The 24,438-nt window shown below is 56.3% G+C and overlaps 1 protein-coding gene and 1 pseudogene across 1 annotated transcript in view; one reads left to right on the top strand and one right to left on the bottom strand.

The window, feature by feature from the left end:
- The window catches only part of LOC122543869 (malate dehydrogenase, cytoplasmic-like), a 41,044-nt gene extending 35,472 nt beyond the window's left edge, over positions 1-5,572 (top strand). The window contains exons 9-10 of the mRNA XM_087983555.1: positions 1,318-1,438; positions 3,868-5,572. Coding sequence (XP_087839681.1) covers positions 1,318-1,438; positions 3,868-3,878 — 132 coding nt within the window. The 3' untranslated portion in view covers positions 3,879-5,572. The remainder of the gene's footprint in view (positions 1-1,317; positions 1,439-3,867) is intronic.
- A 10,573-nt stretch (positions 5,573-16,145) lies between these two features.
- On the bottom strand, positions 16,146-21,382 carry LOC122544000 (maestro heat-like repeat-containing protein family member 1 pseudogene; annotated as a pseudogene).
- Between the last annotated feature and the right edge of the window lie 3,056 nt (positions 21,383-24,438).

Below are 24,438 nucleotides of genomic sequence, written 5' to 3'. Positions count from 1 at the left end.
TGCCGCACTGTCGGACTGTCAGTACTGAGGGAGTGCCGCACTGTCAGAGGGTCAGTACTGAGGGAGTGCCGCACTGTCGGAGGGTCAGTACTGAGGGAGTGCCGCACTGTCGGAGGGTCAGTACTGAGGGAGTGCCGCACTGTCGGAGGGTCAGTACTGAGGGAGTGCCGCACTGTCGGAGGGTCAGTGCTGAGGGAGTGCCGCACTGTCGGAGGGTCAGTACTGAGGGAGTGCCGCACTGTCGGAGGGTCAGTACTGAGGGAATGCCACACTGTCGGAGGGTCAGTACTGAGGGAGTGCCGCACTGTCGGAGGGTCAGTACTGAGGGAGTGCCGCACTGTCGGAGGGTCAGTACTGAGGGAGTGCCGCACTGTCAGAGGGTCAGTACTGAGGGAGTGCCGCATTGTCGGAGGGTCAGTACTGAGGGAATGCCACACTGTCGGAGGGTCAGTACTGAGGGAGCGCCGCACTGTCGGAGGGTCAGTACTGAGGGAGTGCCGCTCTATCGGAGGGTCAGTACTGAAGGAGTGCCGCACTGTCAGAGGGTCAGTACTGAGGGAGTGCCGCACTGTCAGAGGGTCAGTACTGAGGGAGTGCCGCACTGTTGGAGGGTCAGTACTGAGGGAGCGCTGCACTGTCGAAGGGTCAGTGCTGAGGGAGTGCCACACTGTCGGAGGGTCAGTACTGAGGGAGCGCTGCACTGTCGGAGGGTCAGTGCTGAGGGAGTGCCGCACTGTCGGAGGGTCAGTACTGAGGGAGTGCCGCACTGTCGGACTGTCAGTACTGAGGGAGTGCCGCACTGTCAGAGGGTCAGTACTGAGGGAGTGCCGCACTGTCGGAGGGTCAGTACTGAGGGAGTGCCGCACTGTCGGAGGGTCAGTACTGAGGGAGTGCCGCACTGTCGGAGGGTCAGTACTGAGGGAGTGCCGCACTGTCGGACTGTCAGTACTGAGGGAGTGCCGCACTCGGTCTCTGGGTGGTCAGACCAGCATTTGTTACCTGTCCGTACACGCCTTTGAAATTGTGTGTCTTGTTTGGCCATTTCGGAGGTCGGCTAAGAAGCCACTTGACTGTTAAAGTCTGTGGAGCTACCACCATGTGAAAGGCCGTGTAGCAAAGCACAGTGTTCGAATTCAGCACTGGCCAATTCATCCCAATCTCCTTCTGCTGCCGGAGCAGGAATAACTGGGAGGCAGGCATGACTGTGAAGCCCTGAGGCTGCCGGTGGAATGGGTACTTGAGTTCGGTTGCTCAGCCATAGCGATTCGCGGGCCCAGTGTCCGACACCGTCTACTCATGGATCATCTCTGTTTCCAGGATGGAAGATGGCAGATCGTTGCTGGCCTGAGGGTTTCCGAGGTCTGCCGACTGAGGATGGCCCAGTCAGCTCAGGAGCTGCTGGAGGAGCGGAAGAGTGCCCTGAGAGCGCTGGCATGGAGTAAGTCCCGGTCCCTAAGTTGCCTGAACCCCCCCCTCGACCGCTCCAAGGGGAAACGGCAGCATAGCTCAAAAGGAGGCTGACATCCTGATAGCCCTGACCCGAGACAGTGAGGGTTATTCCCCCTCTGATCTCTGTGTGACAGCAAAATGGTCTCCAGTGGCTTCACCCTGCAGTTTCTTTGTAACAGAAATAGGCCGGGTTTGTGTGGAAACACAGTTTACAACACTGGCCATACACAGTTTGAATGTTTCTCAAAGAAATCAGAGAATCCCCACGGTGGGGAAACAGGAACTTCAATCCAATAAGTCCATACCGACCTTCCAAAAAGTAAACCTCCCCTGACCTATTACCCCTGACTAATGCACCTAGCCTGCACATCCCTGGTCACTATGGGACAATTTAACACAGCCAATCCACCCTAACCTGCACATCCCTGGGCACTGTGGGACAATTTAGCACGGCCAATCCACCCTAACCTGCACATCCCTGGGCACTGTGGGACAATTTAGCACGGCCAATCCACCCTAACCTGCACATCCCTGGGCACTGTGGGACAATTTAGCACGGCCAATCCACCCTAACCTGCACATCCCTGGGCACTATGGGACAATTTAGCACGGCCAATCCACCCTAACCTGCACATCCCTGGGCACTATGGGACAATTTAGCACGGCCAATCCACCCTAACCTGCACATCCCTGGGCACTATGGGACAATTTAGCACGGCCAATCCACCCTAACCTGCACATCCCTGGGCACTATGGGACAATTTAGCACGGCCAATCCACCCTAACCTGCACATCCCTGGGCACTATGGGACAATTTAGCACGGCCAATCCACCCTAACCTGCACATCCCTGGACACTATGGGACAATTTAGCACGGCCAATCCACCCTAACCTGCACATCCCTGGGCACTATGGGACAATTTAGCACGGCCAATCCACCCTAACCTGCACATCCCTGGACACTATGGGACAATTTAGCACGGCCAATCCACCCTAACCTGCACATCCCTGGGCACTATGGGACAATTTAGCACGGCCAATCCACCCTAACCTGCACATCCCTGGACACTATGGGACAATTTAGCACGGCTAATCCACCCTAACCTGCACATCCCTAGGCACTATGGGACAATTTAGCACGGCCAATCCACCCTAACTTGTACATCCCTGGGCACTATGGGACAATTTAGCACGGCCAATCCACCCTAACCTGCACATCCCTGGACACTGTGGGACAATTTAACACGGCCAATCCACCCTAACCTGCACATCCCTGGGCACTATGGGACAATTTAGCACGGCTAATCCACCCTTACCTGCACATCCCTGGACACTATGGGACAATTTAGCACGGCTAATCCACCCTAATCTGCACATCCCTGGGCACTATGGGACAATTTAACACGGCCAATCCACCCTAACCTGCACCTCCCTGGGCACTATGGGATAATTTAACACGGCCAATCCACCCTAACCTGCACATCCCTGGGCACTATGGGACAATTTAGCACGGCTAATCCACCCTAATCTGCACATCCCTGGGCACTATGGGACAATTTAACACGGCCAATCCACCCTAACCTGCACATCCCTGGGCACTATGGGATAATTTAGCATGGCCAATCCACCCTAACCTGCACATCCCTGGGCACTATGGGCAATTTAGCATGGCCAATCCCACCCTAAACTGCACATCCCTGGACACAATGGGACAATTTAGCATGGCCAATCCACCCTAACCTGCACATCCCTGGACACTATGGGACAATTTAGCACGGCCAATCCACCCTAACCTGCACATCCCTGGACACAATGGGACAATTTAGCACGGCCAACCCACCCTAACCTGCACATCCCTGGACACTATAGGACAATTTAGCACGGCCAATCCACCCTAACCTGCACATCCCTGGGCACTATGGGCAATTTAGCATGGCCAATCCACCCTAACCTGCACATCCCTGGACACTATGGGACAATTTAGCACGGCCAATCCACCCTAAACTGCACATCCCTGGACACTATGGGACAATTTAGCATAGCCAATCCACCCTAACCTGCACATCCCTGGGCACTATGGGACAATTTAGCATGGCCAATCCACCCTAACCTGCACATCTTTGGACTGTGGGAGGAAACCGGAGCACCCGGAGGAAACCCCACACAGACACGGGGAGAACGTGCAAACTCCACACAGTCGCCTGAGGGTGGGATTGAACCCGGGTCCCTCGCGCCCTGCCAGCCCAGTGTCCCCGTGCTTCCAGTCCCTGTTCTAGACGTGGGTGTCATGGACAGTATAGAGGAACCTTTGCTGTGCATCGAACTCTCTCCTGGGTGGTTGAAATTGAAATGAAGTCCCATCAAGAATGCGATAAAAACCTGACGCAGTTTGTGACTGGAATCCTCTTCTGATTGCAGGTAACCTCTGAGAGCTTCGTCTGAGACCCGTCACATTGACCGGAGGATTGATACGCTGGTGGGAGACACTGCTAATTCTGTTCACCATCTCCCACTTGCTCTGCCCTCACCTCGTCCTGCTAGCTCGGCAATGGCTTCTATTCACTGGGAGGACATGGCGGTCCCTGGGCAGTGAGCATTTCTTGCCTATTCCTGGTTGTCCTGGAGAAGGTGGTGGTGGAGAGCCGCCTTCTGGAACCGCTGCGATCGACCCACAGTACAGATTCTGACCCAGCCACAGGGACGTGAGACCTAAAACAGCCCCAGTAGGAATCACCATGATGTTCAGTCCAAAGGCACTGTGTCTAACTGTGGAGCTGCAGGCTCATGTTCCTCAGAACAAGCGTCAGGAGCTGCCTGGCACAAGTGACAGTGTTTGGATGCACAACAGACAGACAATTAGGATCACTTCAGACTCTGGTGAGATGCAGATGCATTCCTCCTCCTTTAAACCCCCCCCCACAATCTCTCACTCTCTCTCTCTTTCACACACACACACTCTCTCTCTCACACACACAGACACTCTTGTCTCTCTCTCTCTCTCTCTCTCACACTCACACACACACACAGACACTGTCTCTCTCTCTCACACACACACACACACACACACACACACACACACAGTCTCTCACACACACAGACACACTCTATCACTCTCTCTCACACACACACAGTCTCTCTCACACGCATACACACACTCACACACACACACACACTCACTCACTCTCTCTCTCACACACACAAACACATACTCTCTTTCTCACACACACACACTGTCACTCTCTCTTTCACACACACACAGTCTCTCTCACGCATGCACAGATACACACACACACTGTCACTCTCACACACACACAGATACACACACACACTGTCTCTCTCACACGCACACACACTCTGTCTCACACACACACACACACACACACACACTCTCACTCTCTCTCTCTCTCTCTCTCTCTCTCTCTCTCTCTCTCTCTCTCTCATCAGAGTCATGCAGCATGGAAACAGACCCTTCGGTTCAACTCGCCCCTGCTGACCAGGTTTCCCAACCTAATCTAGTGCCGTTTCCCTGCTCCTGGCCCATATCCGTCTGAACCTTTTGTATTCATGTACCGAATGTCCTTTAAATGTTGTAACTGCACCTGCCCCAACCACTCCCTTTGACAATTCCTTCCACACACGCACCACTCTCTGTGTGGAAAACAGGCCCCTCAGGTCCATTTCAGATCTATCCCCTCTCATCTTAAACCTGTGCCCTCCAGTTTTGAACTGCCCCCCTACCCTGGGGAAAAGACCTGTCTCTCCGTGCCCCTCCTGATTTTATACACCCAATGCAAGGCCACCCCTGAGTCTCCGACGCTCCAGGGAAAACAGGCCTGGCCCATCCAGCTTCCCCCTTGTGTGACGCAAACCATCTGGTCTCGGTAACATCCTGGTTAGTCACCTGGCCCCAAAAAACTGGCTCCAGCCCTTCCCACCCGCCCCCTCGCCTGTCCAATACACGACCTGGTTCAATGCACTGTTGGGAGTTTCACAGGAGGTCAATGGACAAATAGTGTTGAGAGGGGGGGGGAGGGGGGGGTGCGTGAGGGGGTGTCGGAGAGACCCTGCTGAACTCCTGTAAAGCACCGTAATAAACGTTGGCCCGGCTCTCTCATTGCGGTGACCATGGAGTTGGATCTTGACTCTGATTTCCAGCATCTGGAGTACTCACCTTAACCTGGTTCGCACAGAGGCCGAATCACGAGCTGAACTTTTCCGTCCTGTCCAGAAACGAAGGCTTGGGTTTCCCCCAGCGTCTTCCGCGACCTCGGCATGTTCAGAAACCCTTTGGCCGCCACTCAGCTACTTTTCGAAGCCTTTGTAAGGTTGCAAAGGAGGCAGCCGGGTTAGCACGCAGAAAACTCCCACAGGTGACAACGACCGTCACGTTTTCCTGATCCTTGGGGATTGAGGGATTCCCACTGGCTCCAGGACCTGAACGGGTTCGCCCACATCCCCGCCCTCCGCTGGGGCTGAGGGCCGCTGCTACCTCCCGGCGCCAGGGACCTGGGTTCGATCCCATCCTCGGGCAACTGTGTGGAGTTTGCACACTCTCTCCTCGTGTCAGTGTGAGTTTCCTCCGGGTGCTCCGATTTCCTCCCACAGTCCAAAGATGTGCAGGTTAGGGTAGGTTGGCCATGCTAAATTGTTGCTGAAAATGTGTTGCGGGAAAAGTGCAGCAGGTCAGGCAGCATCCAAGGAACAGGAGAATTGATGTTTCGGGCATAAGCCCTTCTTCATTCCTGAAGAAGGGCTTATGCCCGAAACGTCGATTCTCCTGTTCCTTGGATGCTGCCTGACCTGCTGCGCTTTTCCAGCAACACATTTTCAGCTCTGATCTCCAGCATCTGCAGACCTTCCTTTCTCTCGTGCTAAATTGTCCCATAGTGCCCAGGGATGTGCAGGTTAGGGTGGATTGGCCGTGCTAAATTGTCCCATAGTGCCCAGGGATGTGCAGGTTAGGGTGGATTGGCCGTGCTAAATTGTCCCATAGTGCCCAGGGATGTGCAGGTTAGGGTGGATTGGCCGTGCTAAATTGTCCCATAGTGCCCAGGGATGTGCAGGTTAGGGTGGATTGGCCGTGCTAAATTGTCCCATAGTGTCCAGGGATGTGCAGGTTAGGGTGGATTGGCCATGCTAAATTATCCCATAGTGTCCAGAGATGTGCAGGTTAGGGTGGATTGGCCGTGCTAAATTGTCCCATAGTGTCCAGGGATGTGCAGGCCAGGAAAGTGCACAGTTACAGGGTTAGGGTAGAAGTATGGGTCTGAGTGGGATGCTCCTCGGAGGGTTGGTGTGGACCTGGTGGGCCGAATGGCGTGTTTCCACATCGTTTGGATTCTGTGATACGTTTAGACAAAAATACACTGCAAAAGAAAACCATACAGCCCATCAAGCCTGTGTGAGGACAATCCCGTTTTCCAGAATTCGGTCCCGGACCCTGTCGGTTATGGCACTTTCCCAATGTTTTTCCCCTGTGTGATGAGGGTTCTGGACAAGGAAGTAAGTTGCTTTCCAGAGAATGGAGCTGCTCTCTCCTGAGAGAGAGAGATGGCTGGGGAGGGTGTTGATTTAACCTGAGGGTCATCCCATCTCAGGCAAGGGGTGAGGTTGAGAAGGCCATTCCTTCCTGGTAACCTCGGCATCTCACCTGAAAGGCGGAACCTCCCACACAGCGGTACTTCCTCGGCACCCCGGAGGCCAACATACCTTTTGCCAATTGCCCGGCCGGCTGCCCCTGCACCCATCCCTCGTACACTCTTCCATGATCATCCATATGCCTATCCAATGACCATTTAAATGCCCTTAACGCTGGCAAGTTCTACTCCTCTCAGTGACTCTCAGTTTCCCAATCTCCTGCTGTTCACCCTCCCAGAGTGGACAACCTCACGATGATCCACATTATACTGCCTCTCCGACGCATTTGCCCACTCAGTCAGCCTGTCCAAATCACACAGGAGTATCTCTGCATCCTCCTCACAGCTCACCCTCCCACCCAAGCTCCACACTGCGACCCGAAATCTAAAACTTTGATCCAATCTTGAACCTTGGTGATGACCCTGGTGGGGCCTGATTTCCAGTGAGGAGTGAGCCTTTATTGCCTTTCATAAGCTTCTGAACCAAGGAATGCTCTTGACGTGCTGTCACTATCGCCAAGTCACCCCTCATGACTTATGGCAGGCACCAAATTTGAAAGCAGCTTTCGAAGAGCTGGAACACTGAGGAACGCAGGGTGGTCCTCAGCAAACAGTTCACTCGGAATGGGCAACGGGTCGTGCTTATAACGAGTTGCAAAGGTTGGGTGTCGGCTGCAGTAGGAACATACGGGCAGGGATATTCCTTTCGGTCCCTGCATCCCGTTCTGTCGTTCAGCACAGAGTCTACAGCGTGGAAGCACACCCTTCGGACCAGTTAGTCCATGCCGACCATAATCCCCAACCGAACTCATCCCACCTGCCTGCGCTTGGCCCGTATCCCTCCAAACCTCGTCCTCAATTCGTGTCTTTCAAATGTTGTAAGTTTAATCCATCACTTCCCCTGGAAGTTCTTTCACGCACGAGCCACTCTCTCTAAAAAGAAAGCCTCTCGTCTTTTTTAAAAATCTTCCTTCTCTCATCTTAGTTCTTGAAATCCCCCATCCTCGGGGAAAGACACCTGCTCGTCACCTTATCCACACCCCTCATGACTTTGTAAACCTCTATAAGGTCACCCCTCAACCTCCTCTGCTCCAGCGAAAGAAATCCTGGCCCTCTCCAGCCTCTCCTTATATCTCAAGCCCTTCACTCCCAGCAACATTGTGGTAAATCTCGTCTGCACCCTCTCCATCTTAATGAAACCCTTCCTATGACAAGGAGAGTCGAAGAGTGTGCTGCTGGAAAAGCACAGCAGGTCAGGCAGCATCCGAGGAGCAGGAGAATCGACGTTTCGGGCATAAGCCTGTGGGATATAAATGAATTAATGTTATTTCTGCAACTATAAATTCTGATACAGAACAGGAATGAGAAAATATATATTCAGCAAAAAGAAAGGATATGTTAGCATGAGACGTGATTACAGAACAATGGTGGATGTATGGGCAAACAGGAAGACATCTGTTTCCCCCGCTTACACGGAGACACAGGAACAAACCCTAATTAAAGAGGTCAAAGTGGCCTCTGGATAGAAATAGATGCTGATAGAAGAAAAGCTCTGCCTAATCAATAACCTACGGTAGACTGACGTCAAACACCCTTATGGGAGTCAGAGATAAGAGTTTGTCACGGACAAGACAGGATAAACAGAAGTTGTGGGATAAGTCTTAAGGAAATGAGTGACGTAAGCGAAGCAGGGAACAAACAATGGAATAAGGAAAACATGGGAAAAAACTGTATAAATTGCAAGAGTTTTTTGGGGTTTACTGTGCATTTGTCATTGCCTTACCTGGCAATTAGACAAGGCACCCACCTGCAGGTGTACAAATAAAACGACGCTGCTGTTTCAGATATTTGGTCTCAGACTGAAATTATTGATGTGAGTGGGCTTTGTTTCTCACAAGCCCTTCATCAGGAATGTTGAAATGTCCACTCCCCTGCTCCTCGGATGCTGCCTGACCTGCTGTGCTTCTCCAGCACCACACACTCTTTGACTCTGTTCTCCAGCATCTGCAATCCTCACTCTCTCCTATAACAGGGAAAGCAGAAATGGGCACCGTGTTCCAGAAGAGGCCTCACCGAAGTCTTGTACTCAGAGGTCTGAGCAATGCTGTCTTAACCACTCTGTCTACCCATGACAGAGACTTCAAAGAATTATGTACGTAAACCCCTAGGTCTCTCTGTTCTCCAACACTACCCATGGCCCTACCTTTAATTGCATGAGTCTTGCTTTTATCTGTTTTGTTTCCTGATCTGTTTCTTAATTTCTGTCCACCCACACTGACACGGTCACCCTTAACTCCCACATACCCACCGGAATTCTAAATATCCCGGACTTTCAAGCTCCTGATTCCAAGTCTCGGCAGGTTTTTTTTGGGGTGGTGGAGGGAACGGATGGCAGTCTGGGAAGGGGGTGGGGGGAGGTAAGTTTCCACTGCCCCCATCTGCGAGGAAGTACTCCCTGATATCTCCCCCCCCCCCCCCCCCACCCCTCAGAGGCTGTGGCTCGCAAATTAAGCATCTTCCCGAGAGCCCCCCATCGCCGTTTCCGGACACCCCTCCCCGCCCCAGACCCCCACTCGAGGAATTAGTTTCTCTATCGACCCTATTTCAATCCGAGAAACATCGAGAGAAAGAGGCAGGAGGAGGCCATTCGGTCCTTCAAGCCTGCCCTGCTATCCAATCCGATCCTGGCTGACAGTCTGACTCAGTCCCGTGTCCCCTATGTCTACCCCGTTGTTATCCCTTTAGTCCTCAGAGCGATATCCAACTCCTTCTGGAAAACGCTCGACGTTTCGGCCCCAACCCCTCTCTGTGACAGAGAATCCCACAGGCTCTCCTCCCCCCCCCCCCGCTCTCTGGGGGAAGACATTTCTCCCCATCTCAGTCTGAACGGCCCCACCCTGTAATCCTTAGACTGTGAGCCCCCTCCCCCTGTCGGTTGTGAACATCCTGCGTTAACTTTTCCTGTTGGAATTTTATAGGTTTCTTTAAGATCACCCTGCCCCCTCCCCCTTCAAATAAACAAATATAGTCCAAAACAATCCAACCTCCCCTTTGATTGACCCCTCGATTAGGTCACCCGGTTAAATCTCCTTCAACCGAGGGAGAACGAGCCTGGTCTGTTAAATCCCTGGAGGCCCAGGATTGTTTTGGGTTTAATGCTAACATTCTCCCCTCTCACTCCTGCCATGACATCTTTCACAGAACATTCCAGCACAGTACAGGCCCTTCGATGTTGTGCTGACCTCCATCTAACCTACACGATTCCACTCTCATCCATATGTTTACCCAATAACCATTTAAATGCCCTTAAAGTTGGCGAGTCTGCTACTGATACAGGCAGTGTGTTCCACGCCCCTCCTATCTCTGAGTGAAGAAACTACCTCTGACATCTGTCCTACATCTATCACCCCTCAATTTAAAGCTATGTCCCTTCGTGCTAACCATCACCATCTGAGGAAAAAGGCTCTCCCTGTCCAACCTGTCAGCCGAACGAGAGATTTTCCTCCCCCCACTTTTCGAAAGGTCACTCCACCCCACTTGGCTTTTGCGAAAGACCTCCGACAGCTCCTGTTTTCGCTAACTGAAAGAAATCCAAAAGAGGATTTTCGCTTTTACGAGATGAGGTGAATTTGCTTTCCCCCATGTAAACGAAAGCTTCTTCGCTTTTACGCTATTTCGGCTTACCAAGGGTTTCATAGGAACGCTCTACTTTCAGGCAGCGGAGGAAACCTGTGGTTAGTTCCACTCGCCGGCACAGATTGGGAACAGGGCCTGTCGCAAGCTGTCGGCCATTCCGTGGCTGTTCAGTCAAGGGAGCCGTCACAGCAAGCTTGAACAGCTTGGCCTGGTACTGTCTCGTGTGGCGACTCCTTCATCACTGGAGGCTGACCTCCCTGTTCCCCTGCCTCCCCACAGCCCCCAGGGGTTAAGCGTGGAGGTCCTGGGAACGTGAGGGCCTGGACATCATGGAGCAGCTGTGGCCACATCCTGTCGAGGAAGGGTCGGGGGGGGGGGGCGGGGAAAGGGGAAAATCTCCTCGACGTCTTCTGCCGCGGGTCGTGCTGCTCGAGGATGTCCCCTGGGTTGGAAACAAAGAGATTACATTCGTTTCCAAACTCCCGGATGATTTGGCCAGTTTCATGAGGGACAGAGCAATTTTACACTGCGGGGAATACAGCACATGGTTTTAGTGCACAGCATGATCCCACTTGATACCTACCCCAGATACTTAGCTCCTAATAATAATTTAGGACTGAACTCCATCAAACACTCTCAGGACAGGGACAACACGGGGTTAGATACAGAGGAAAGCTCCCTCTACACTGTCCCCCATCAAACGCTCCCCAGGACAGGGACAGCACGGGGTTAGATACAGAGGAAAGCTCCCTCTACACTGTCCCATCAAACACTCCCCAGGACAGGGACAGCACGGGGTTAGGTACAGAGTAAAGCTCCCTCTACACTGTCACCCCATCAAACACTCCCCAGGACAGGGACAGCACGGGGTTAGATACTGAGTAAAGCTCCCTCTGCACTGTCCCCCATCAAACAGTCCCCAGGACAGGGACAGCACGGGTTTAGATACTGAGTAAAGCTCCCTCTGCACTGTCCCCCATCAAACACTCCCCAGGACAGGGACAGCACGGGGTTAGATACAGAGTAAAGCTCCATCTACACTGTCCCCCCATCAAACACTCCCCAGGACAGGGACAGCACGGGGTTAGATACAGAGTAAAGCTCCCTCTACACTGTCCCCCATCAAACGCTCCCCAGGGCAGGGACAGCACTGGGTTAGATACAGAGTAAAGCTCCCTCTACACTGTCCCCCATCAAACACTCCCCAGGACAGGGACAGCAGCCAAAATACAGACTCTCCACCTGCCTCTGTTGTCATGCTGTGAACTCTTGATTTCCCAGTGGCTGGTCTCCTGTAATTTTGAACACAGGTTGGATGTGTAACCTGCTGACAGCAGGCGGTGCTGTGAGACAGGTCTGGTCACTGCGAGACTGACTGACTGACTCACGTCCCGAGCTGAATCCCTGTTTCCCACAGTGGCGTTCGGAGAAGACACTGAACTTGAGGTTAGATCACTGCAGAGGCTCACGCTGATGATCTGAGGATTTGTCTTTGGACCACAGCTGGGAATTTAAACAAAGAATTGCGGATTCCGGAAAGCTGGAATGAAAACAGAAATGTGCTGGAGAAACTCAGCAGGTCTGCCAGTGCCTGGAGAGAGAAACAGAATTAACGTTTTCCAGTCATACAGCCTGGAAACAGCTCCTTCATTCCAACTCATCACACATCGACCAAGCATCCCAATCTGACCAAGCCCCCTCTGCCAGCACCCGGCCCATGTCCCTCCAAAGCCTTCCTATTCATATACCCATCCAAATGCCTTTTTTTTTAGATTAGATTAGATTACTTACAGTGTGGAAACAGGCCCTTCGGCCCAACAAGTCCACACCGACCCGCCGAAGCGCAACCCACCCATTCCCCTACATTTACCCCTTTACCTAACACTACGGGCAATTTAGCATGGCCAATTCACCTGACCTGCACATCTTTGTGACTGTGGGAGGAAACCGGAGCACCCGGAGGAAACCCACACAGACACGGGGAGAACGTGCAAACTCCACACAGTCAGTCGCCTGAGTCGGGAATTGAACCCGGGTCTCTGGCGCTGTGAGGCAGCAGTGCTAACCACTGTGCCACCGTGCCGCCCACTGTCTGCCACCCACTGACCTGCTGTGCTTTTCCAGCGCCGCACTCTCGACTCTGATCTCCAGCGTCTGCAGTCCTCACTGTCTCCTGTACAATCTAGGGCCCCACTATTAACTGTATAAGTCCTGCCCTGGCTTGCCTTTCCAAAATGCAACACCTCACATTTATCCAAATTACACTACATCTGCCATCTGCCGCCCACTTTAAATGCTGTCATTGTACCAGCCTCCACCACATCCTCTGGCAGCTCATTCCATACACCTACCACCCTCTGGGTGAAAAAGTTCCCCCTTAGGTCCCTTTTAAATCTTGCCCCTCTCACCCTAAAACCATGCCCCTCTAGTTCTGGACTCCCCCACCCCGGGGAAAAGACTTTGTCTATTTACTCTCTCCATTCTCCTCATGATTTTATAAACCTTTATAAGGTTCCCCCCATAGTCTCTGACACTCCAACCTCTCACTGTAGCTCAAACCGTCCAGTTCCAAGTCAATCTTTGTCAATCTTTTCTGCACCTTCTCGAGTTCACCAACATCTGTCCGACAGCAGGGAGGCCAGAATTGCGCGCAGTATTCCAAACGTGGCCTTGCCAATGTCCTGTACAGCCGCACTGTGATATTCCCAACCCTTATACTCAATGCACTGCTGAATGCTTTCTTCATTATCCTCTCTACCTGCAACTCCACTTTCAAGGAATCATGCATTTGCACCCCTCGGTCTCTTGTGTTTGGCTACACACCTGATGAAGGGCTCCTGCCCGAAATGTCGACTCTCCTGCTCCTCGGATGCTGCCTGAACCTGCTGTGCTTTTCCAGCGCCGCACTCTCGACTCTGATCTCCAGCGTCTGCAGTCCTCACTGTCTCTTGTACAATCCAGGGCCCCACTATTAACTGTATAAGTCCTGCCCTGGCTTGCCTTTCCAAAATGCAACACCTCACATTTATCCAAATTACACTACATCTGCCATTCCAGTGACCCTTCATCAGACCTATTAGATGCTGCCAGACCTGCTGAGTTTCTCCAACACTGTCTGGTCTCATTTCAGCTGGGGGATTAAATTTACTTCGTAAAATTTTAACAAAGACCTGAAAGTCATGATCGATTGTCAATCTTAGCAGGGCTTATCCACTTAATGGTAAGGTCCGAGGGAGTGTTGCTGAACAAAGAGACCTTGGAGTGCAGGTTCATAGCTCCTTGAAAGTGGGGTCGCAGGTAGATAGGATAGTGAAGAAGGCGTTTGGTATGCTTTCCTTTATTGGTCAGAGTATTGAGTACAGGAGTTGGGAGGTCATGTTGCGGCTGTGCAGGACATTGGTTAGGCCACTGTTGGAATATTGCGTGCAATTCTGGTCTCCTTCCTATCGGAAAGATGTTGTGAAACTTGAAAGGGCTCAGAAAAGATTTACAAGGATGTTGCCAGGGTTGGAGGGTTTGAGCTACAGGGAGAGGCTGAACAGGCTGGGGCTGTTTTCCCTGGAGAGTTGGAGGCTGAGGGGTGACCTTATAGAGGTTTATAAAATCATGAGGGGGCATGGATAGGGTAAATAGACAAAGTCTTTTCCCTGGGGTGGGGGAGTCCAGAAATAGAGGGGCATAGGTTTAGGGTGAGAGGGGAAAGATATAAAAGAGACCTAAGGGGCAACTTTTTCACACAGAGGGTGGTGTGTGTACGGAATGAGCTGCCAGAGGAAGTGGTGGAGGCTGGTACAATGACAACATTTAAAAGGCATCTGGATGGGGATATGAATAGGAAGGGTTTGGAGGGACATGGGCCGGGTGCTGGCAGGTGGGACTAGACTGAGTTGGGATATCTGGTCAGCATGGACGGGTTGGACCGAAGGGTCTGTTTCCGTGCTGGACATCTCTATGACTTTATAAGTGACATCTGCCATTCCAGTGACCCTTCATCAGATGCTGCCAGACTTGCTGAGTTTCTCCAGCACTGTCTGGTCATGGTCAATTATCACAAGACCTCATCTGGTTCACCAGTTCCCCTTTAGGGAGGGGAATTTTGCCTACACGTGACTCCAGACCTTACTGTGATGGGGGTGATTCTGAAGTGCCCCCCGAAGAACAGGGAGGCAACCCCATCCAGGGACAACAGGAGACACACACCAAATGCAGGGCTTTGAAATCAGTGCAGCGCTGAGTCTCATCCCAGATCCAAACCTCTGTGTTATCACTTCTGTGCTGAGTTCAGGAATGGCAATGCAAGTTTATAAAGTACCTTTAACAAGGTAACACACCCAGAGAGCTTTCACGACATGGGGCCATGCACGCTAGCTACGGGAAGCTCAGTCAGTTAGTCCAGTTTTATGGGGTGTCTTAGAGTAGAAAGGATAACACACGAGGTGGAGAGATGGAAATGGAGGACATACAAGGGGCCTGGGTTGGAGGACGGCCAAGGTCTCAAAGAGTTGTCAGAGATTACAGAGACAAGGCTGGGTTGGAGGGACTGAAGTGTATGGCTCCCCCAATACTGACCCTCTGATGGCGTGGCGCTCCCTCAGCACTGATCCTCTGGGAGTGCGGCACTCCCTCAGCACTGACCCTCTGGGAGTGCAGCACTCCCTCAGTACTGACCCTCTGGGAGTGCGGCACTCCCTCAGCACTGACCCTCTGGGAGTGCTGCACTCCCTCAGCACTGACCCTCTGGGAGTGCGGCACTCCCTCAATACTGACCCTCCGACAGTGCGATGCTCCCTCAATACTGACCCTCTGACAGTGCGGCACTCCCTCAATATTGACCCTCTGACAGTGCGGCACTCCCTCAGCGCTGACCCTCCGACGGCACGGAGCTCCCTCAACCCTGACCCTCCAATAGTGTGGCACTCCCTCAGTACTGACCCTCCGACAGTGCGGCACTCCCTCAGCACTGACCCTCCGACAGTGCGATGCTCCCTCAGGACTGACCCTCTGACAGTGCGGCACTCCCTCAGCGCTGACCCTCCGATGGTGCGGAGCTCCCTCAGCCCTGACCCTCCGACAGTGCGGCACTCCCTCAGCCTTGACCCTCCGACAGTGCAGCACTCCCTCAGTACTGACCCTCCAACAGTGCAGCACTCCCTCAGTACTGACCCTCCGACAGTGCGGCACTCCCTCAGCACTGACCCTCCGACAGTGCGGCACTCCCTCAGCACTGACCCTCTGACTGTGCGGCACTCCCTCAGTACTGACCCTCCGACTGTGCGGCACTCCCTCAGCGCTGACCCTCCGATGGTGCGGAGCTCCCTCAGTACTGACCCTCCGACAGTGCGGCACTCCCTCAGTTCCGAAGTTCAACCGTTTGTACATCCCCCTCATCCCTGAAAAAGAATCAGACACCGCTCTCCGATCAGAATTATTTTATTAATTTGAGGTGACAGGTCGCTGCCACCTCCTCCTTCAAACAGGGAAGCACAGTCCCTCTGCATGCTGGACCTTGGACATCAAGTTGAAACCATCTCAGTTGAGCCACTGTGTGTCTTGGCCGGTCTGTGTCCTTTCATCTTCAGCCCCTTGCCTCCTCGTCCAACTGTCAATCCTCGTGACTCCCCTCCGTTGAAATCCTTAACCCTTCCTCTTTGGGGGAGCGCCACTCCAGCCTCCGCCCGCGATTGATTTCCTCCCCTGGGTCCCGGCCTGTTGCCTGGCGATGTGGCGGCCTAGTGGAGGAGGCTGAGGGCTTTGGCCACCTTCACCCGGACGCTGGACACGGGGTCTTGCAGCATGGCCGCGATGTCCCCGCAGATGTTGCTGTTGGCGGCGGCCTGGTGGTACTTCCTGGGCAGCTTCTGAAGCAGGCTGGCGGCAAAGGCCACGGCGTTGCCGCGGATCTCGGGCAGCAGGCTCTTGAAGAAGGTGGCGCCCACTGCCAGGTAGATGCTGACCTTGGCCGGGAAGTCCTCAGCCACGGCCTTGGCCAGGGAGCTGAGGAAGGCCCAGTAGTCCAGCTCCCCGCCGTCGGCCAGCTCGCGGTGGAAGAGCAAGCACAGGCTGTCGGAGCCCAACAGAGGCCCGGCCGAGCGGAGGGCGCCCTTGCAGGCCTCCGCCACCTCACCGCTGCCGTCGTTCATGTGCAGGATGAGGCTGACCAAGCTGGTGTGGACCTGCTCCACGTAGAGATGCCGCAGCTCCCCCTCGCCGAAGCGGGCGAGGCTGCCGAAGAGCCGGAAGGCGCCGCCGCGCACCTGCTCGTTGCTGTGCTCGAAGAGAGGCTGGGCGGCCAGGATGACGTCGGCCAGCAGGCCCCGGGCCTGGCTCTCGTCCAGCAGCGCCAGCAGGCCCGACAGGCTGCCCAGGGCCTCCGCCTTGACCAGATCGTGCGGGTCCTCGCCCCCGCTGACGCCGGCTATCATGGCGCGCGCCAGCCTGTCGGCGTAGAGCCCCACCTTGCCCGGCTCCCCGGCCGTGGCCGCCACCGCCTTGCCCAGGGCCCGGAAGCAGAGCAGGCGCACGATGGGCACCGCGTCCTCGGCGCAGCCCAGCAGGCTGGCCAGCAGCACGTCGGTGAGCTGCAGCTCACAGGCCACAGGCTCGCTCAGCAGCTCGCCCAGGAAGGCCGCCAGGGTGACCCTCTGCGACTTGGGGGCAGCGGGCAGAGCGGCCGAGAGCCGGTGGGCGATGGCAGCCAGCTGGGGCCTGACGTGGCGAGCCACCGCCCGGGCCAGCAGTGCCACCCCCTCGTGGTGGCCCTCCGAGCTCCGGAGCAGGGCCCAGGCACCGGACTCCTCCATGGCCTGCACTACGGCCTCGGTGCGGCCCACCGTCAGCGCCACCTTCAGCGTCTCCACCGAGTAGCTGCAGATGTCCACGGTGCTCTGCTTGGAGCGCGACGGCGAGAGCTTCCAGTGCCTGGGGTCACCGGCGTGGAAGAGCTCCTGGGGGAACTCGACCCCTACACTGGAGCTGAGGTGGAGCAGCAGGGTGACAAAGAGCTGTGGGTAGAGACCCCTGACCGGACCCACCGACTCCGGGTTGGACAGCATCTCGCCCAGGGCGCAGACGATAGCCAGCGGCTCCAGCGCCGAGCAGACGGCCCCGCTCTTGTGCACCAGGGAGCCTCCCGGCCGCTCGCTGGGCGCCAGGTGCTTGCCCAGCGCCTCCAGCAGCAGCTCCATGCAGCGGGCGGCCAGAGTGGCCTCACCGGCTAGTGCCCGCCAGATCTCGCAGGTGTACCCATCGAAGGGCAGTGGGGTGCAGAGCAGGCAGGAGACCACCTCGGCTGTGTTCTGGGAGGCCAGCACGCAGATGAAGTGCACCATGGAGAGCTTGACCTGCTCGCCGGCAATCCACTGCAGCCGGATGTACAGGGCCTTCAGGATCTCGGAGACATGGCCCTCTAGCACCGCGCCGCACGAGCGCACCACGGTGTTCATGGCGATGGAGGCGGCGCTGGAGCAGGCCACGTGCGGGTCGTCCAGGCCTTCGAAGAGCACGAAGAGCAGGGTGCTGACCTGCTCCTGGGGCAGGCGCCTGGCGATGACCTTGGCCAGCTCCGAGCAGCCCCGCAGCAGCGCCTGGCTCTCCGCCTGGTCCAGCCGGGCGCCGATGGCCTTGAGGTGCTCCACCAGCTCGTCGGCCTCGCCCTCCTGCAGCCCGGCGTACCGCAGGTGGATGCGGAAGAGGGTGTAGATGCTGCCCACGGCCAGGCGCCGCACCCTGGGCACCGGGTCGGTGCAGCGGGGCACCAGGCGGCCCACCATGGTGCCCAGGTGGCTGAACTCCACCTCCGCGCGCAGCACCATCTTCTCCAGGTAGAGGGCGGCTAGCTGGGCGGTAATGTCCAGCGCCCGTTCCCGCTCGTGGTCCCGGGTGGAGATGACCCAGCCCTCCACGTGCTTGAAGACGGCCTGCAGCCCGTCGGGGGAGAGCACGTGCATCAGGATCTCATTCAGCAGGCCCTGCAGGGCCGCCGCCGTCTCGCGGTACAGGTCCTCGCGCTCCCTGCTCTCCTCCCCGGCCTTCTCCAGCGGCTGCAGGCCCAGCACGCTATCCAGGCAGGTCTTGATGAGCTCGGTCACGTAGGCCCGGTTCACCAGGGGCTCCAGTCTGATGAGGCAGGCACAGGCAGTCATCGCCAACTGGCAGACGGGCGTCTTGAGCTGGCCCCTGGCTTCGGCCTTGATCAGGCCCTGCATGGTGGCCAGCAACTCGGCCTTGCGGGCGAAGGGGTAGGAGTGCCTCCAGCGGTTGGCGTGCACAGCCTTGGCCACCAGGGTGACGGCCTTGATCAGGCTCAGCTTGACCGTGGGGTCCTTGGTCTCCACCTTGATGCCCAGCACCTTAGTGCTGGCCAGGCCCACAATGTGCTGCAGGATGCCGGCCTCCAGCCGCGGCATCAGCATCTCCTCGGGGGCGTACAGCGCCACGTAGCCGTAGCACAGGATCAGCGTGCTCTTCATCCGCTCCAGGTCACCGTCCACCTTCTCCACCAGGCTGTTGAAGAAGCTGACCGTCTTCCTCAGGCCGTCCAGCCGGACGAACTCCTCCAGCCTGGCCAGCGTGGCGTCGAAGTGGGTCATGGCGCAGAAGCCGACGCCGATGGCCAGTCCCTCGCGCTCCAGGGCCTCACCGTGCTGGGCGCTCAGCAGCATCTCCTGGAGCTGCTGGTGGATTGTCTCGGCGCTCTGGGTGTGCTGCAGCATGATGCCCAGGCACTTGTAGAGGAACTGCTTCTCCCGGGAGACGTGGGCGTACGCCAACGGGACGCCCTGCCAGGCGTTGATCTGGTTGGTCATCTCCTCGGCCAGGCGGCCGGTCCACTGGGCATTGCCCACAGTCTCCGCTGTCCGGAAGAGCAGGAGGAGCAGGTTCTTCTCCCACTGCTGCTGGGCCACGGTCTCCTCGGTGTGCTCGGCCAGGTACCTCAGCAGGGTGGGCAGCTCGGCTGCCCACAGCCCCTCCAGAGCCGGGTGGATGGTGGGGCCCAGCGCCAGCAGCAGCCCCAGAGCGGCCTCTCCCCGTTGCCGCCCCTCATAGGGCAGGGAGGCGGCCACCAGGAGGCGTGCCACCAGGGCCTGAGGGGACGGCAGGCTAGGCCGCTTGTCGTAGTTGAGCTCGAAGAGCTGCAGGCCTGGGCGCCGCTGGCCGGTGACGGCGAGCTGCAGGGCGTGGCAGACGGCCGGCAGGGCGTGCGTGTGCTGGGCCGGCGTCACATACTCCAGCAGCGAGGGCCACAGCACGGGGGTCAGCCTCTCCAGGCCCGCCATCCTGAGCAGCAGGCCCTCCGCCGTCTCCTTCAGCTCGCCGTCGCTCACATCCCCGGCCTTGGCGGGCGCCCGCGCCTCGGCCAGCCCGCACAGGCACACCACAAAGTCCAGCGCGGCGGCCCCTCCCTCCAGCTCCAGGTAGCCGCGCTCCGCCAGGACCTCGATCAGGTCCAGGAGTGCCCTCTTGACGCGGCTGGCGGGGTCCTGAAGGGGCGCCTTGATGCCGGCCAGCACGGTGGCCTTCCTGCCCTCCAGCAACCGGTGCTCGGTGACCACCAGGTGCCGGAGGATGGCCAGGGTGCCCAGGCGGCTGCGCTCGCTGTTGGCCAGCTTGTGGACCAGGAACTTCAGCACGGCGTCCGGTGAGGCCCGGGTCGCCACGGAGAAGCAGGCCAGCAGCTCCTCCCGGTTGCCGGGGGCCAGGTCGCTCTCGGGGTCGGCCGGCTGGCAGGCCTGGTGGTGGAGCGGGTGTAGCAGGCTGTCCACCTGGGCCTCCAGGCCGCGCGTGTCTGCGCCGAGCGCCACCTCCAGGGCCCGGTGCAGGAGGTGGCTGACGTGGAACGGCTCCTGCTGCTTCCTGTAGAGTGAGACCACAGCGGGCAGCAGACGGGGCAGCTCCTCCCGCAGCTTGTCCCCGCCCAGGACCTGCACCACCTCCCCCAGGGCGGTCAGCACCTCCAGCCGCAGCCTGGGCTCCTTCAGCGGGAGCCAGGCGTTGAACAGCGTGTCGTAGGCTGCGTGGATCTCGCGGCGGAAGGCCCCCTTCTTCTGGGCCTGGGCCTCCTGGTGCTGGAGAACGCTGCGGCTGAGCTGGCCCAGGGCGTTCGCCAGGGCGATCCTCATCCTGTCCGTCTTGGCCTGGCTCAGCATGGGGACGAGGGCCTCAAAGATGGCGGACAGGTACGGCGCCATGTTGCCCCCGCTGGCCAGGGCCAGGCGCGCCACCGTCCGCACCATGGAGGGGTCCGGCAGCCTATCGGCCTTGAAGCTCCTCAGCGTCTTGTCCAGGACTTCCTCGGTGTAGCTGCCTCCCAGAGCTACCAGAATGTCGCCATAGGCCTCCTTGGAGGCCTCGCTCAGGGCCTCATCGGGCCGCACCAGCTCCCGGGCGGCTGCGGCCACCAGCTGCTTGGCCGTCAGCTCGCTGACCGGGCTGCCGGCGTCCTCCACCACCAGCCGCATGGCCTGCAGGATGACGGTCCGGTGCTGCTCCTCCAACTGGCCGTGCTTGCTGAGGTAGTCCAGGCAGGAGGTGAGCAGCAGGTCGGTGTGGTGCGCCCCCAGCTCCCGGAGGGACAGCACGATCTGCCGGCGCACAGCCTCGTCCCTGTCGAAGGCCGCGTCCCGCAGCGCCTTGAGGGAGCTCTCCACGTTGCAGGCAGCCATCGTGCCTTCCGCTCTCCTCCACCGGCCGGCGTAGTCCTCCCCCCCTCCCAGCCGGGCGGCCACACCCTCCTCCTCCTCCTCCTCCTCCACGTCGGCCTCCACCTTCGCTGCCTGCCCCTCCCTCTCGCCCTCCGCCGGGAAAGTCTCAGTCGGGTCCGCGGCTCCGCCTCATCGATGGGCCAGCCTCCTAGGCCTCAGGCTCCAGCCTGGCGTGCAGCGGCGGGGGGAGTGGGGGAGCGCCTCCTTCGGAATCCTCTCCCGCGGAGCTTTCTGGGAGTTCGGAACCGGGCTGTTTTCCTGATTTTTGCTTCGCTTTCAGCCCCCCTTCGCCTGCCTCATCGAAATTTGTGGGCCCGCTCCTTCGCGCCTGGCCCCCTGCTCTTGGCCTGGCTGTCCTGTTAGCCGTCGGTGTGTCTCCTATTCCGTACTTTCTCTCTCTTTGTCTCTCTCTTTTTGTCCCGCTCAGCCTCCTGTCCCCCAAAAATCAACCTGGTCTTCTTTTACCCCCTCACCTTCCTGTCTTTGGTTTGGTTGGAATTAACAGTCACCAGGCTACGCTCCTCTCCTCCTGCCCTGCAAACTGTGCTTCTGGCAGACAGTCGATCGTGAGGTCTCTTGACCGGCTTTAGCCCCCACTGCCTCTCCTTTCCGACCTTGGGTCTTTATGTCCCTTTGGGTCTTGCCCGTTGCGATGGGTACAATCTCCTCACTCGTAGGCCTCAGTCTTGAGAGGGTCTCCCGCCTGCAGAAATCTCTCTCCCGGGTGGGGGTTTGTCGCCGTCTGCTTCCTGACCCCCCCCCCCTTGCACGGCTGCCCCCTCCGAGGTGGCTACACCGCGAGAGGGGGGCCCTGACGGATTTCACCCACCCCTCTTTGTCTGTCTTGGGCCCCCCCCCACCCCCCGCCCAACTTCCCCACCCACGCCCGGCCTCTGGTCACTTGTTGTCCATCACTCAGTACTCCGACACTTAATATTTCTCGACCAGAAGTATCTCGCCCATCCCCCGCTGCTCCATTTCCTGCCTCAAACCCTCGCCCACCCCCCACCCTGCCACCTCATCCCTCATCAAACCCCACCCCCACCTCACATCCCCCTGTGTGACCACGCGCCTCAGTGTGACGTCATGGGCTGCACCTGTGAGGTAGCAGGGGTTTAAAATGGCCGCCGATCAACTTCCCCAGGACACTCTCCCAAAGGAGAGGGCAAACCAACTTCCTGTGAAGTGAAACACACTCTTGCTGACGTTCATAGTCACTCACGGACACACTGACACACTTTCTCTCACACACACACAGATGCACACACTCAGATGCTCACACACAGACACAAAGTCTTGCACAAACACAGGGACACACTCTTAGACACACACACATACACACACTCACACAAACACACACTCATACACACGGACACATTCTTTTTCAACACTCACACATACACAGGCACACGTACACACTGCCATACACACACACTCTCACATGCACACATGAACAAATTCATACACACCCACACACAGATACCCACCCACACAGACACCCACATAATCACACTCACTCTAACTCACACACACCCTCCCTCCCACACTCACACACATACATAATCACACTCACTCTAACTCACACACACCCTCCCTCCCACACTCACACACATACATAATCACACTCACTCTAACTCACACACACCCTCCCTCACACACATACATAATCACACTCACTCTAACTCACACACACCCTCCCTCACACACATACATAATCACACTCACTCTAACTCACACACACCCTCCCTCTCTCCCTCACACACATACATAATCACACTCACTCTAACTCACACTCATTCTCTCATACACGTATCCAGTGTAAAACTCCTGAGATGTCCATCTGACCCACCCACACCCCAGCTTGCCCCTTACCTCACCTCTGCAGGCACAGAGGAGATTTTCCCGGAAGGTTTGCGGGATTTCGCAAGGCCTAACAAAAACAACCCGTTTCCACGTCCTGTTTCACTTGAGGCATTCCAGAAGGCATTAGACAGTGACTGAAACTGAAGCTAAGGTGCAGGGAGATGAGGAAAAGGGAGGAGTCATAGCTTCAGACAGTATAGAATCTGGTCCTTCGGCCCAACACGTCCATGCTGACCACATATCCCAACCTAATCCAGTCCTGTTTACCAGCACTTGGCCCATATCTCTCCAAACCCTTCCTATTCGTGTCCCCATCCAGATGCCTTTTAAATGTTGTCATTGTACCAGCCTCCACCACTTCCTCTGGCAGCTCATTCCACACACGTACCACCCTCTGTGTGAAAAAGTTGCCCCTCAGGTCCCTTTTAAATCTTTCCCCTCTCACCCTAAACCTATGCCCCTCCAGTTTTGGACTCCCCCACTCTGGGGGAGAAAAAAGACCTTGGCTATTCAACCTATCCATTTTGCTCATGATTTAATTAACCCCCACAAGCTGACCTCTGAATTTCCAGGGACAAAAGTCCCAGCCTACCCAGCCTCTCCCGATAACTGAACCCTCCCCCGATGATATCTTGGTCAATCTTTTTCCAGTTTAATGACATGCTTCTTACAGCAGAGAGACCAGAATTATACACTGTACTCCAAGAGAAGCCTCACTAATTAGTCACTACATAATGCACAGATAGCCAGCGCAGGCAAGATGGGCTGAATGGTCTTATTTTGCACTGTCACAATTCTGTAATTCAGGAATGAGAGACTTGCACGAGTGTGGAGAAGCTGGGACTGTTCTCCTCAGAGCAGAGAAGGTTAAGGGGGAGATGGAATCGAGCCATTCAAGATCACGAGGGGGGGGGGGGGGGGGACTCGATTGAGTAAATAAAGGAGAAACTGTTCCCAAACAGGGAGAGACAGCAAGAGATGTTGAGAGGGGGAGTGAGTGAGAGAGAGAGAGAGAGAGAGAGAGAGAGAGTGTTATAGAGAGTGAAGCAGAGAGTGAGAAAGAGACAGCGAGATAGAAAGAGAGAGATTGAGATAGAGACGTGATGTGGAGATGCCGGTGTTGGACTGGGGTGTACAAAGTTAAAATCACACAA

This window comes from Chiloscyllium plagiosum, unplaced genomic scaffold (genome assembly GCF_037043375.1).
Source record: "Chiloscyllium plagiosum isolate Xiang-an unplaced genomic scaffold, Cpla_swu_hap1 HiC_scaffold_46, whole genome shotgun sequence".
In the NCBI taxonomy this organism is placed as follows: domain Eukaryota; kingdom Metazoa; phylum Chordata; class Chondrichthyes; order Orectolobiformes; family Hemiscylliidae; genus Chiloscyllium; species Chiloscyllium plagiosum.
Note: the sequence above shows the minus strand (reverse complement) of the source record. Positions and strands in the feature narration are given on the sequence as shown.